The sequence below is a fragment of the Rhincodon typus genome, chromosome 1, assembly GCF_021869965.1.
Source record: "Rhincodon typus isolate 14 chromosome 1, sRhiTyp1.1, whole genome shotgun sequence".
Lineage (NCBI taxonomy): Eukaryota > Metazoa > Chordata > Chondrichthyes > Orectolobiformes > Rhincodontidae > Rhincodon > Rhincodon typus.
Window position 1 is genome coordinate 65,454,648 of NC_063332.1, and position 15,688 is coordinate 65,470,335.

General features: G+C 39.5%; 1 protein-coding gene across 1 annotated transcript in view; it reads left to right on the plus strand.

The window, feature by feature from the left end:
- The window catches only part of ipo11 (importin 11), a 310,760-nt gene that overhangs the window by 208,126 nt on the left and 86,946 nt on the right, over positions 1 to 15,688 (plus strand). Inside the window, exon 23 of the mRNA XM_048597668.1 lies at positions 4,369 to 4,448. Coding sequence (XP_048453625.1) covers positions 4,369 to 4,448 — 80 coding nt within the window. The remainder of the gene's footprint in view (positions 1 to 4,368; positions 4,449 to 15,688) is intronic.

Consider the following 15,688-nt stretch of genomic DNA (forward strand, 5'->3'; position numbering starts at 1 on the left):
CCCCCCCCCCCCCCCCCCCCCCCCCCCCCCCCCCCCCCCCCCCACCCACCCCATGTTCGCATGGGTTTCTTCCAGGTGCTCCAGTTCCCTCCCACAAGTCCAAAGGTGAGCAGGTCAAGTCAAATTTTCTTTAACAGATATGGTTTGACTTCTGTTTTTACTTCAAAAACTTTCTCAATCTCTCCAGATGACCTGAGCTCATAACAGGCATTATATAAATGCAAAATATTTCATCTTTTTCCTTCTGAGTGAATCGTAATTCCATCATAATTCAGAGTGATGGCTTAAGGAATATTTTCCAATCTTATACCTAAAGTATTGTGAATGACTAGATCAGACAGTCCGGTCTGAAGAAGGTCGATTTTCCCCCATAATTAAAGCTTTTCTCAAGTAAGACTCTGGATGCTCCCAACAACAGTACGTAAAATTCCATCTTCACAGGTCAGCTTATTAACACTCTTCCACAAGGGAGGCACAGTGGATGTAGATGGGTTAAGAAGCAATAATGTAATTAGTTATCATTAGAACTTCCACTCATGTTTTTTAAATGTTAAATTGAGTGTACAGAATAAAATTCCTTGTGTTTCAAATTCAGGTTGCAGATAACAATTATATTGTAATTATTTTTGCAAGGTAGACATTGGCTTTACATTATTTCCTGGTTGGGTGAGTGTGTAAGGAGAGGAAATGTTCTATATTTACTAAGTGAGTGCATGTTGATTTACGTGACTGTACTTAGAAGATGGTAAAATGCTAAATTTCTCAGTTGACACCCAATCAATGATCATGCAATTTTCCAGCCCTGGAATTGAGTTGCATATATATAAAAATGGATTGACTTCTTCAAGTTATTTTCTACATGAAGCAAAGACATTTTTTGTGTTTAGTTTAATTTCCTCTTGTTTACTTGACATGAAGACATTAATTTTCAAAATCTGAACGTGAGTTAAAGGAGACTGCCTCTCCTGACTTGCTATCTCCCAGTAATTAGTCTGAATTGGCCAAGTGTTTATCCACAGGATACTCAGTGGAGCTCCTGACTGATGTTACTATAATCTGACATTAATAGAGAAATCTCCTACAGTGGAGACTAAAAATAGTGGATATCCACATGACTTACTAATAGAGGACATCTTTATTTTAATTTCTAACAGCAAAATGTCCTTATCAGAATTACATAGATCTCAGTATGGCGGAGGGCATGTTTAGTTTTTGTTAGTAAGGATGATTGATGTGTTTTCTATGATACTGCTGTAAGAAATCATGGAACTAGCATTGGAGCATTCCACTGTTTTCAGATCACTGAACAGTTGATGGGTCTTTTTAGTTCTTGTTTTGACAGGGCTCACCAGCCGTAGAGTTTCAAAAGAAGTTGTGATATCTTCATGTTTTCTCACTGTCTAGTTAGGAAGAGTAACACAAATTCTTAGCCAGGGGTTTATATACTAAAAAGGTGTTTAGTATGAATAACACATGATACAGTGACTTGAACAGTGATACCTGTTCAGTTTTCTTCATTACTAAAATAAGGTGCTTACCATGTCTTGTGTATATGTTATCCCTCGTATTGTGAAAAAAGAAAGCTGTGAATCAGGATATAGCAGATGTTCTTGCCTTCAACATACAACTTTAACAGTGCATGATTTAATGAATATGTGTGGAAAAAAATATTTTTCCTATTTACAATGGTGTTGTAGTGCAGTTACATTCCCACTTTGATTTTGATGCAGTTATGTACATATAATTGGGAGGTAGTGGAGCAGTAGTAATGTGACTAGACTACTAATCCAGAGACCCCATCTAATGTTCTCGGGGTATGGGTTTGAATCCCACTGAACCGATGGTGAAATTTGATTCAAATAAAATTCTGGAATTAAAACCCATCCAATGGCAACCAAGTAGCCATTGTCGATTGTCGTAAAAAAAATTCTGCTTCACTAATGTCCTCTTAGAAGGAAGCATAGTCATAGAAACTAGGAAGTCACTTGACCCTTTTGAGCGTTCTCCACTTTTTAATATGATCATGGCTGGACCTTTAAATGTCATATTTCCACTTTCTTTCTTTTCTTAAAAATATTTAATGACTTGACCTCCACAGCCGCCTGTGTGAAAGACAATTCCACAGGTTCGCGACTGAAGAAATATTTCCTCATCTCAGTCCTAATTGGTCTACCCTCGTATCCTGAGACTATACCCTTAATTCTAGACTTTCCAGCCAGGGAAACCATCCTCCTTGCATCTCGTTATCCAGCCCTATTAGAAATTTAAACATTTCAATCTGCCAATCTGCCATCCTGACTTGGTCTGGCATAGGTATGACCCAGACCCACAGTAATGAGGATGACTCTGACTGCCTTCTGAAATGGCTCTAGTAAGTCACTAAATTCAAGGCCGATTGAGGATGGGAAGCAATGTCAGCTCAGCCAGCAACACCCGCATCCTATATACAAATTAAAAAGTGGTATTGTAGTTCCAGAGCTTGAACGTCTGGTGATTCTGGGCCAAGCTAAATTTATGCTGTGTGGTGCATCCATTCGGTTTTGATTGCCACTGATCTTCTTTTAAAATCCACATTATGTATCATCACACCCTCACCACAAAATTTAAGTGGACAATCTCCCATTTTTAGGTTTTAGCTTCTGTAAAGCTGGTGTTCCTCATCAGACATCCTAACTAGGTGGCTGGCACAGCAGACTTGGTTTTGGATGATCCTGGCTTCGACACTGAAGCTGTTAGCTTCTTCAAGGATGCTGGCGTTAGTATACCTATACTCCCAGCTAATGTAGAGAATCCATCTCCAACAGCATTGATGGTACTTCTCAAGGTCCTTCAGATGATAGTCCCAAGTTTTAGGATCATATAGAAGAATGAGGTGGACATACAGGATCCTGGTATCAACACGGAAGTAACAGTCATTGAAGACCGTTATCTTTAGGCACAAACTAAAGACCTTTCTTTTACTTTAAAGAAATACTCACCAATCAGTTGCTTTGTTTCAGCAAAAGTAATCAAACACTTCTCTTCCTCTGCTTAACACCTTGAGACACAACTCCAGCACTCTTGTAATTCGCATTCATAAATGCTAAATCACATTATGTTGGCTATTTATATATGCTTCCAACCTTCAGGGCCCATGTGAGTCAATTAACAGAGATGCTGTTTCAGTCAGTTCATAATTAAGCTGCTCTTCCAATGCTTCCCTTAAAAGTAAACCTTCTCAAAGTTCACAAGTACTTTAAACTGCACATTATACTTTAATGACAACTACAAATGACAATCTGTTTTAGGCTAAATTTGGTTTGCACAAATTGAGAATTTAGACAATTTCTTATGTAGCAAATGCATACATTCGTTCGAAGGCTGAAGTAAAAACACAGGCATCAGCAAATTACTGTGGAATTGCAAGCTCCCCAAAACCTTTGCTAAAATTGTACTTTTGGAGATACCAAAAAGGCTGTAAAATTACATACTTACATATTAGATATCCAGTAAACCCATCAAAAAAGGTTGCAGCATATCCATTCTACTGTAACTTTTTAATGTGTGAGAGTTCTTAATTTCTGTCAGCAATGAACACTAAGAGGTAACTTAATTATAAAGTTTCATTCCCTCACCTTTAACTATTGTTGGAGATAGATTTACACTTTTAAAAACTACTTGTTTTTCTTGATTCAGTTTTCCCTTCATCTTTTTTGTTAGGGGTCATATCATGTCAGAGTCATCAGGGAAATAATTGAATGGCTATTGCAGCTATTTTGCTTTCAGTAACTGGGCAGCAAATTTTCCATTGGTCATACAATCGTTATTCCCACATAGATAGGAATTGCTCTTGGGGATTCTGCAAAATCCCCATCGTTGCAGTTTCTGAAGGAATTTTTGAAGGAATCTACCATTCCTCTAAGCAATTCCTCTACACCTGGAAATTGGAAAAATTTTTAAAAATTTTAAAAATCATAACAATCCCGACTAACTACTAAACTGATCCCATACTGAGTACACCACCCCACAAACTACCCGATGACAGAACTGTCAGAATGGAAGTATGGCTCAGCATTTCTGAAGAAACCCGGTTTGGAATCTCCTTTTCAAATGTAGAGCTCCCTTGTGTGAAAAAAACAGGCTAGAGTGAGTTTGCCATTCACTGGAAAATCTGGCTGTGAATTTCATTCATTTTTTTCACTTAAGTTTTTCTGTTATTAAACCACCTCCTTAAACATGGGAGCGTTGTAGATTTGGGTGTATTTGTTTAATCCCTTTTGGAATTGCTGGCTGGTTACTCAAGACTATATCTCCGTTGTTAGATCAACTAAAATGTTTTGGTGTGCTTCCCTGTGCTTCTAATTTATGTTCTGTTTTCTTTATTTGCAGAGCTTGGATCAGAAAATGTAAAGACTTGTTTCCAGATTATAAATGCTTACATTTTCTTGACCTCTTCAGAATTTTTACAGGTAATTATGAAATATTTTCTCAAGTACCAATACTACTTCAAGAAACAAATTGTTGCATGAAACTGAGTTTTAAAGCCCTCTTTGTTGTGTTTTTAGCGGTGCTTTTTGGTTCTTTCATCTGACCAAGCTTGTTTGCTTTATTCAGGCACTTTCCTAATATCTTCTTTACTCAAGTTATTTACGTTTGGTGCAGTGCATTGTGATTTTTTTTGCAATTGTTTCTTCATTCTGCATTTTCCACACGAGGTCTACTGCCATATTTGATCAACATGCTCGTGAAAATTGTATCACGCCATTGCAAATTGGTGGTGCCACATGCACGTTGCTGTGATTCATGAATCTACTCCCTTACGCCGTTTTTTCCCACATTTCTGAGATTCCTGCATATCTTGGACCTCTTGTAACTAAAGGACAGTATCTGGCCTCAGTGGGAGGTTTTATATTCGTTCATGGAATGACCTGCATTGCCCATCCCTCAGTCCCCTTGAAGGAATGGTGAGCTACCTTGTAAAACGGCTACAGTGCATTGGGGAAATAGGTATGTATAAGTGCTCTTAGAAAAACAATTCCAGGATTTTGCTCCTGAGGCAATGAAGAAATTCAGTTCCAAGTCAGGAATGGTGTGTGCCTTAGAGTGAAACTTGAATATGGTGGTGCTCCAGCTGTAGCATTTGGAAGGTGCTATTGAAGGAGTCTAGATGAGTTACTGCATCTTGTAGATGGCACTGTGCATTGCTGGCGAAGGCAGTGAATGTTTTAAGTGGCAAATTAGAGTGCCAATCAAACAGACTATTTTGTTCTGGAGTGTTGTTGGATCCACACTCATCCAGGGAAGTAGAGAGTATTCCTTCGTACTCCTGACCTTGCACCTGCCAAATTGTAGACAGGCTTTGGAGAGATAAAAGGTGAATTATTTGCTGCAGAATTCATATCCTCTGATCTGCTCATGTAGCTGCAGTATTTAAATGGCTGTTGTAAATCAGTTTTTGGTCAGTGACAAGCATCAAGATGTTGCTGGTGTAGCCTTCAGCAATGGTAATGCCACTAAACGTCAATCCGAAATGGTTAGATTCTTCCTTGTTGCAGATTGCCATCACCCACCACTTACTTTGTGTGCACATTATTTTCCACTTATCAACCCAAGCCTAGATGTTGACCAGGTTTCACTGTATATGAATACAGACAGCTTGAAACATCTTGATTATTTAAGTATCTATCCTAATTATGTTGTTCATGTTTCAGTTTTCATGAGTTTAAAGCATCAATAATTCACAATGAACCTGAAATATGATAATGCTAGGCTGCCAGGTATAGGCCAAGCACATAAATCAAGCATACTATGCTTTTAGCTGCTCAAGCAGGCAAACTCAAAAATGGCATGTCATGGAGAGGATGAAGGCAATACATAAAATTTCTGTAAAATTGAATTGTGCTCCCTGCACGGAGCATATTTCTTAACTGGGCCGTGGTCACAGGAAACTCCTCTTGTAATGTCAGCTGCTGGTTGGTTGCTTTTGTGGATAAACATGCTGTGACCAAGACTGAAATATGCAAGAATTATGGAGTTGTAGCGAATAATGGAGGACTTCAATTATCTATCTAATGACAGACAGAGATAGCAATAGTGTAAATAGAAAGATTTCTTAGAGAATTTTCTACAGGAATGTTTTTACTATCCAGTAAGAAAGAAGGTATTGGCGTACCTACTTCTTGGGAATGAGGAGGGCAATGTCGATCATGTCATGAGAGTAGCACTTAAGCCACAATAGTCACTGTGCCATAAGCATTAGTTTGGATATGGAACAGGACAGGAAACAATCACAATAAAAATAATTAATTGGGAGAAAGCCAACCTCAACAGGCAGAATGGATCTGGCCTGAAGATTAGCAGAAGATTAGAATTGAATAAAGGACTGCCTTTAAAGAAGCGATAGTTCAGATACAGTTGTGATATATTTCCACAAAGAGGAAAGGTGAGGTAAACAAATTGAGAACTCCCTGGATGTTGGAAGAGAGGGGGCTTATGATAAAACATGAGTGTTCTTATGCTAGGTATCAGGCTGAATATAAAAAAAAAGAAAGAACTGTGGATGCTAGAAATCAGAAACAAAAACAGAAATTGCTGGAAAAGCTCAGCAGGTCTGGCAACACCTGTGGAGAGGAATCAGAGTTAACGTTTTGGGCCCAGTGAACCTTCTTCAGAACACAAGTTGAATATGTAAGGTTCAGAGAGGAATTCGAGAAACAAGTAACATAAAAGAAAATGAAAACTTCTTCTATCAATGTGTAAATAGTGAAAAGGCTGTGAAAAAGGAGTTTGGCAATTTGGTTAGTACAGTTAAAGAAATTGGGGGTAAAGTACTGGTACGGATTAAGGATTGACTAATGGGCAGAAAACAGGGATTAGCAATAAATGGGTCATTCTCACATTAACAGGCTGTGACTGAGGGATATCACCCTCACTTTTCCCTTGATTTAGTATTCTTGGAATGCCATTAGTGTCTTTTACTTGGAAGACTGATGCAAATTATTTATTCAACAGCTGTGCCATTTTATGATTCCACATTATTATTTCCCCAGCCTCATTCTTGAAGGGGCCTATGTTCACTTCGGCCTGTCTTCCTTTCTGTATATTTAAAGAAGCTCTTTGCTGGCCAGCTTGATATTACTTGCAAGTGTACCCTCATAGTTTTATTTCGCCCTCTTTATTAATTTTTTGCTCATCTTTTTTTGTTTTAAAACTTTCCTAGTCCTCTGGCTTGCCACCAATCTTTTCTATATTGTATGACATTTCTTTCAATTTGATGGTATTCTTAACTTACTTGGTTAACCATGTTTGGTTTATCTCCTTCCTAGAATTATTCTTCCTCGCTGGAATATGTACATCTCCAGATTTAAAATAGCCTTTCCCTTTTGGATCTACAACATATAGTTCTAGGAAACTGTCCTAAATAAGCTCTATAAATTTGTTTTTGTGACCACTGCTGTAAATTTGATGTTCCCAATCTACATAAAGATTACAATCACCCATAATTAGTGTACTGCATTTCTTTCATGGCTTCATTATCTACTGATTTATTCTCTGCCCTACATAGCTATTCCTACAGAATAGCTGCTGTTAAGGGGCCTATGGACTATCCCACAGTGTCCTGGTTATTTCTTACCTCACCTAATATGGATTGTACATCTTTTGATCCAAGATAATTTCTTGCTACTGTACATATTCCATCTTGTAGTAACCAAGATACCCCATCATTTATTCTCTTTGAAAAGTCACATATACCACCAAATTTAGCTTTCAGCTTTGATCACCTTGTAACCATGTCTCCATGTTGTCTATAAGATCAACTCCATAAAACTCCTGTTTGTGCTTTCAATTAATTTGTTATTCCAAATATTCTGTGAATTTTTGTAAAGAGCACTAATTTTGCCTTTTTAATCATATTTTCCCTCAATGACCCAATTTGCTGATTTTTAAAAAATATTTGTACACTGTCTCTTCTTGTCGCACTGAGGCTATCGTTAATTATTCTGCAAAGCGCCATATCCTTTTGCTTCATATACTCCTTATTCCCTGTCATAGTTCCATCCCACTTTGTTGCCACCCTGCCCCCACTTACTTTAAAACCCTCTCTACAGCCCTGGTTATTTGATTCACCAGGGCATTGATGTGCAAATTATTCAAGTGAGGCCCATCTGACAGGAATAGCACCGTACTCCAGTACTGATGCTGATGGCCCATAAACTGAAACCCATTCTTTCTATGTTAATCTTTAACTGCATTTAACTCCTTGACTTTATTTACTCTGTGTCGATTTGCCCATGGCTCAGGTTGTAATCCCGAAGGTATTACCTTGGACATTCTGTTTTTCACTTAAGGTCCAAATTGTTCAAATTCTTTCAACAGAACATCCTTTCTAGTCCTATTAATTTCATTGATAGCAATCTGTCTAAGGTTTTTGTGTGTGTGGCAACAACTGGAGTCGTCCTCATTCCTGTGGGAGAAGGCCGTATTTAGCATCGGTGGGATAACATTAAAATAAAACAAAGATCTGCCGATGCTTCAAGTTTACAACAAAAACATAAATTTGCTGGAGAAACTCAGCAGGTCTGGCACTATCTCTGGAGAGAAAACAGTTAATGTTTCAAATACACTGACCTTTTGTCAGAGGCTTCATTTCACCACATTTCTAGTTCCTCCTCCGCAATTGAATGGCTTCCTTGAAGACAGTACCGTAGTCAGTTTGTTCGTCATCGCTACAGTCCCCACTATCATCCACACAGCTTACAAGAACATTGTAACTGTTGGACAGTTGCAGGGGCTGAAGGTCCTCCGAAGTCATCACTAGCCCTAAGCACAAACTAAAGGCCTTACTTTTAAATCAAAAACTTGAAATCCTCACCACTCAGCTGCCTTCTTTCTGCAAAAGTAACCAAACTCTTCTCTTCTTCCTCTGCTTAGCTCCTAAGGTGCGCAATTCAAAGTCTGTATTCTAAGTCACACTCAAGTGGAAAGTCACTCCTGAAGTTGTTTATTTATATGGGCTCCCAACCCCAAAAGTTTGTCGAAGTCAATGAATGAAGATCCAATTTCAGCTGCTCTTTCAATGAAGAAACTCACTTAAGGATGGGAACTACAATATTTAAACTGTACATTTTAGTTTAATGCCAATTATACACTATCCGATTTAAACATTTATACTTTTGTTACCCAACAATTGCACACACTCAGTCTTAGATTAAACATCTCAAACAAAGAATCTAATTATCGCCCCTTGACATGCAGTGGCATTACCATCATTGAATCCTCAATTATCAACATCCTGGGTGTTAGCATTGATCAGAAACTGAACTGGTTGAACCATATAAATACTGTGGCTACTGGACCTGCTTAGAAGCTACGAGCAATTTGCCTCCTGACTCCTAATGGTCTATCCACCATTTACAAAGCACAAATCAGGAGTGTCTCGAACACCTTCACTATTCAGCCCCTCTATCACTGGCAGACAATGAGAGCAGTGTGTATCATCTGCAAGATGCTCTGCAACAAATCACACGTGCTCCTTAGACGGCATCTTTGAAAGCTATGACCTCTATCACCTAGGAAGATAAGGGCAGCAGCTGTATGAGAAGAGCATCAACTGCAAGTTTCCTCCAAGCTGCACAACATGCTGTGTTGCCATTCTTTCACCGTTGTGAGGTGTCAGTTGTAGAACTTCCTTCCTAACAGCATTGCGTATGCATCACATGACTGCTGCAGCTTGAGAGGGAACTCACCACCAGCCTTCACCAGGGCAGTTAACAGTGGGCAGTAAATGATGCGCCCAGCTGGCAATGCCAACAATCTGTGAATGATGGTCTCCATTTTAAAAAAGAAACATTATCTCTTCATTTCTTTTATGATCTGTAAACTTTTGAGGAGCGTGATTGCTATGGGTTGGGAGGTCCTGGGCCAGTTTTGAGATGTGTATGTAACAGCATGTCTTCTAGTTTTTTTGAGAAACCGCAGTGATTAAGTGACATTCAGGAGAGTTGATTGAAGAATCTCTCAGACATAAATATTTGGGAATTTTTTTTAAACAAAATAAATAATAATTTTCATGAGTTTTTTCCCCCCAAAGTATAACAAGGAAATCACCTTAATAAAACGTGTTATCCCAACACTAGGGCTTCCCAAATTGGGGTGATGAGTAGGAATTTTGGAGTTGCAAGGTCTTTTCATAGTAATGACTGGCAAAGAGCTTCAACTTAATGAATAGCTCAAGACAGTTTTAAGTCCTCTCAATTTTTTCACATTATGGCAATGCCCTCAGTTACTCAACCTGGCTCCTGTGCAGTAAAAATAGTGGGATTTACATGGAGTTACAACCAAGGCTGGAGGAATGTACACTTACACCAGTCCCACCACTCTCTGAGTCTTAACATAATATCAAGTATATACTTTCACCAGTTACCAAGATAACCAGTAAAATAGCCAAACTTGAAAAGTGATCTATTAACCAGATTTCTTAATCAGTGCAATTTATAGATGTATTATCAAAACCAAAAGTTTTTCAATTTAAGAATGTATATTTGCTTAACCTACACAGTTATTAACATAGAAATTCAAATGCTTTTCACTCTATATATTCCCAAAACACACAGTTTTCAGGAAAATTAAAAACAATACTGTGCTGTGATTGGCTTCTGAAAAAAGAGCACTTTAGTTAATGGGTCATTCTTAAAGGCAAAGGGATAAAATATACAATGTTCTGAAGTCTGTTGCTCTAACATTCTCATATGTGTGGTCGTATCACTAATAATATACAGTTGTCTCTAAATTATCGCAGACAAAGCTTGCCTCAGGAATTATGATCTTAAGATGTTGTTTCCGTCATTCTTTCAAAAGAACAAAAAGGTTTCCTACTGAGACAACAAGGTGCAGGGCTGGATGAACACAGCAGGCCAAGCAGCATCATAGGAGCAGAGAGGCTGACGTTTCGGGCCTAGACCCTTCATCAGAAAAGGGGGAGGGGAAGGGGGTTTTGAAATAAATAGGGAGAGAGTGGGAGGCGGATAGAAGAGGGATAGAGGAGAGGATAGGTGGAGAGGAAACAAACAGGTCGAAGAGGCGGGGATGGGGCCAGTAAAGGTGAGTGTAGGTAGGGAGTTAGGAAGAGGATAGGTCAGTCCAGGGAGGACGGACAGGTCAAGGGGGCGGGATCCTATCTCGGTTTCCTACTGAAGGTTTGTTTTTACAGAGGGTTTTCTGTTTCGAAATGGGAGAGATCAGCTGGGTAGCTAGTTCCTCACAGGCTTCCCATCTAGTTCACCTGGTTCTTAGTTGGACCTCACTAGCCAGTGATTGTTGGAAAAATAGCTGCAGCAGGGTTTATAGCAAAGCAGGCATACTCGTGTAATTTTTAGAAAGCTTTATTAAAAGAAAATCTCCAGTGTCCACAGTGAATATTCAGTGAAAGCTTTAAAGAAGCCAGTGCAACTGTGTTCACCGTGAAATCAATTCCGTTTCCTGCAATCCTTCAAAATGTAAGCCTTCCAAGCAAGATCAAATATAAAACATCTTCCTAACAATATCTTCCCTTTCGATATTAACCTTTCTGTTGTACATTTACTCTTATAGGGACTTGGCCCTCCCACCCAGCTTTTTCAGATCCCTCTTGTCACTGCTGTTACAGTTCTCGCTGAAGTTTCCCAACAATTTTCCAACTTTGAAATGGGTTCCAGGTGTGAAGAGTTTTAGGAACCCTAGCTCTAGACATCTCCTTTCAGCATGGTGTTTTAGTTGTTTCATTGTCTGTAGTTGCTAAGGTTAGTAATGGCAGGAGAACTCAGCCCTGTGGAATGCTCTTCCTGCAATATATGGGAAATCAGGGACACTTACAGTATCCATGGTGACCATGTATGCCGGAAGTGTGTTCAGCTGCAGTTCAGCTCCTGATTTACCACATGCTCACTAAGAAGCATCCATGAGGCTGATAATGTTGTGAATAACACAATTAGTGAACTGGTCACACCACAAGTAAGGGCAGACAGAAAAGCGATGGGTGACCACCAAGAAAACTAGTAAGCATGTGCAGGCAGTACAGGAGTCCCATGTGGCCATTCCCCTTTTAAACAGATGTACTGTTTTAGATACTGATGAGGGGAGGGTGGGGTGGCTTCTCAGGGGAAAACAGCAGCAGCCAGATCAGTGGTACTTTGACTGGCACCATTATACAACAGTGATCATCAAAGTGTAGGTGAACAGTTGTGGTAGGGGACTGTTTAGACAGGGCCACAGAACGATGTTTTTATGGCCATGAGTGAGCCTTTCTGCTCCCAGCATCAACAATGTCTCGATGTGGGCACAGGATATTCTGAAAGGGAAGGTTGAGCAGTTAGAGGTTGTAGTCCATATTGGTACTAATGACATAGGCAGGAAGAGAGATAAGGTCCTGCAAAGGGAATTTAGGGAATTAAATAGAAATTTGAAAGCAGGACGTCTAGAGTTGTATTCTGAGGATTACACCCTGTGCCATGTGCCAGTGAGGCTAGAAATAGGAAGATAATACAGTTGAATGCATGGCTAAAGAGCTAATGTAGGAGGGAGGGCTTCAGAAACCTGGATCATTGGATTCTCTTCCAGTGCAGGTGAGACCTGTACAAGAAGTGTAGATTGCACCTAAACTGCAGGGGCACCATTATCCTTGCAAGGGAGGTTTGCTAGTGTTCCTCAGGAGGATTTAAACTAGTACGCCAGAAAGGTGGGAACCAAAGCAGTGGGTCATCATGTGGAGTGATTGAGGAGAAGGCTGCTATTAAGTCAAGAAAGTCTAATAGTAAAAGCAGGCTGAGGCGGGTTTACAAGCATGTGGGACAGGCGGTCTGAAGTCTGTTTATTTTAATCCAAAGAGTATAACCGGTAAAGTAGATAAGCTTAGAGCTTGGATTAGTACATGAGACAATGATGTTGAAGCCACTGCAGAAACTTGGTTGAGAGAAGGGAAGCTCAACATTCCAGAGTTTAGATGTTTCAGGCGTGATAGGGATGTAAAAGGGGTGGCAGTTTTTCATTACTGATTTAAGGAGAAAGTACATCAGTGACAAAAAGAGGACATCTTGAAGGGCGCATCCACCAGGAGCATATGGATAAAACTTAGGAATAAGAAAGCTGCAATCACTATTATGGATTATACTATAAGTCTCCCAATAGTAAGGTGAGATAGAGGAACAGATATGTAAACAGATCAGGAATAGATATGAAAACAGCAGGATTGTTGTAGTAAAAACTGAAAGAACTGTGGATGCTGTAAATCAGAAACAAAAACAGAAATTGTTGGAAAGGTTTGGTAGGTCTGGCAGTATCTGTGAAGAGAAATCCAAGTTACTGTTTCGGGTCTGGTAACCTTTTCTCAGAGGGTTGTTGTAATGGTGATTTTAACTTGCCCAAAATTGACTGGGACTTCCTTGGTTCCAGGGGCTTATATGGGGCAGAATTTGTTAGGTCCCTTCCGGAGGGTTTCTTGAAACAATATATAGATAATCTAACCAGGGAAGGAGTCATACTAGACCTTGTATTGGGGAATGAGCCTGGTCAAATGACCGAAGTTTCAGTGAGAAGGGCATTTTGGGAACAGTGATCATAATTCTCTAAGTTTTTAGATAGTTATGGATAAGGATAAGACTTGTCCTTGGGTAAAAGTGCTGAATTTGGGAAGGCTAATACAATAGTATTAGGCAGGAACTGGAGAAAGTAGATTAGAGGTGACTGTTTGAAGGTAAGTCCACATTTGACATGTAGGAGTCTTTCAAGGGCCAGTTGATCAAAGTTCAGGACTAGCGTAGTCCTATGAGGATAAAAGAGAAGGATGACAGGATTTGGAAACCTTGGATGATAGAGAAATTGAAAAGTTAATCAAAAAGAAAAACAAAGAATATGTAAGGTTTGGGAAACTAAAATCAAACAAGGCCTTTGAATATAAAGGAAACAGAAAAGACTTAAACAAGAAATTAGGAGGTTTAGATGGGTGAGAAGTCCTTGGCAAGTTGGATTAAGGAGAATTTCAAGGCATTTTGTTTACATAATTTGGGATCAAGAGGTAACAAGGGAAAGGATAGGCCCATTCAAGGACAAAGGAGAAAATTTATGCATGGAACCCGAGGAAGTGGGTGAGGTTCCTAAAGAGTACTTTGCATTGGTATCCATCAAGGAGAAGGACATGGATGATGGTAACGTTGGGGAAGGGTATGTTGATATTCTGGGGTGTGTTGATATTAGAAGGAGGTAGTGTTGGGTGTCTTGAAAAACATTAGATATGTTTCCAGGGCCTGATGGGATCTATCTCAGGAAACTAAAACTAGGCAAGGGAGGAGTTTGCTGGGGCCTTGAAAGAGATCTTTGTATCCTCTTAAGCCATAGGCAAGGTCCTAGAAGCCTGGAGGATAGCCGGTGTTGTTCCTTTGTTCAAGAAGGGCAACAGAAATAGTCCAGGAGATTATAAACCTGAGTCCTACATCAGTGGTAGGGAAATTATTGGAGAAGACTCCTAGGAACAGAAGTTACTTGCATTTGGAAAATTAATGGATAATCAGCATGGTTTTATGCAGGGGAGGTCTTGCCTCACAAACTTGATTGAGTTTTTTGAGGAAGTAACGAAGATGATTGATGATGGAAGAGAAGTGTATGTTGTCTATATGGACGTTACTGAAGTATTTGATAAGATCCGACATTGTAGGGTAGTCCAGAAGATTAAGTCACATGACGTCCATGGTAAGTTGGCAAATTGGATACAAAATTGGCTTGGTCATAAAAAACTGAGATTAGCGGTGGAGGGGTGTTTTCCTGACTGGAGGTGTGATTTGGCAAGGATAAGTGCTAGGACTTCTGCTTAATATATGTAAGTGATTTAGACTGAAAATGTACGTGGTCTAATTAGCAACTTTGCAGATGACAGGAAAATTGATGGAGTTGTGAATAGTGAGAGAAGTTTTCAAAGAATGCGTCAAGACATAAATCAGTTGGAAAATTGAACAGAAAAATGGCAGATGGAATTTAATCTAGTCAAGTGTGAGATGATGCGTTTTGGAACGTCAAATGCAAGAGGAAAGTATATAGTAAATGGCAGTATCCTCAAGAGCATTGATATACATAAGGACTTTGGGGAGCAAGTGCATAGCTCCCTGAAAGCGGTAATACAAGTAGATAACGTAGTAGAGAAAGCATATGGCATAAGGCTTGCTTTCAGGTAAGGCATTCAGTATAAAAGGTGGCAAGTCACATTGTAGTTGTATAAACCTTTAGTTAGTCCACATTTGGAATACTGTGTGCAGTTTTGGGCACCACACTATAGGAAGGATGTGGATGCCTTGGAGAGGGTGCAGAAGAGGTTTGCTATGACATTTCCTGGATTGGAGTGTATTAGCTATCAGGAGAGGCTGGGCAAAGTCGGATTGTTTTTGCTGGAGCATCGGAGACTGATGAGTGATCTGATAGAACTATATAATGTTAAGAGAGGCATGGATAGGGTTGATAGTCAGAATCATTTTCCCAGGGTAGAAATGTCAAATACTAGGGGGCATAGGTTTAAGGTGAAAGGATGAAAGTTTAAAGGGGATGTGTCATGAAAGATTTTTACACAGATGGTGGTCGGTGCCTGGAACATGCTGCCAGGGGAAATGATAGACACAGAGACAATAGCGATGTTAAAGAGGCACTTAGAGGACAATGGAATTATTTTAGAATGGAAAATGGGATTAGTTTA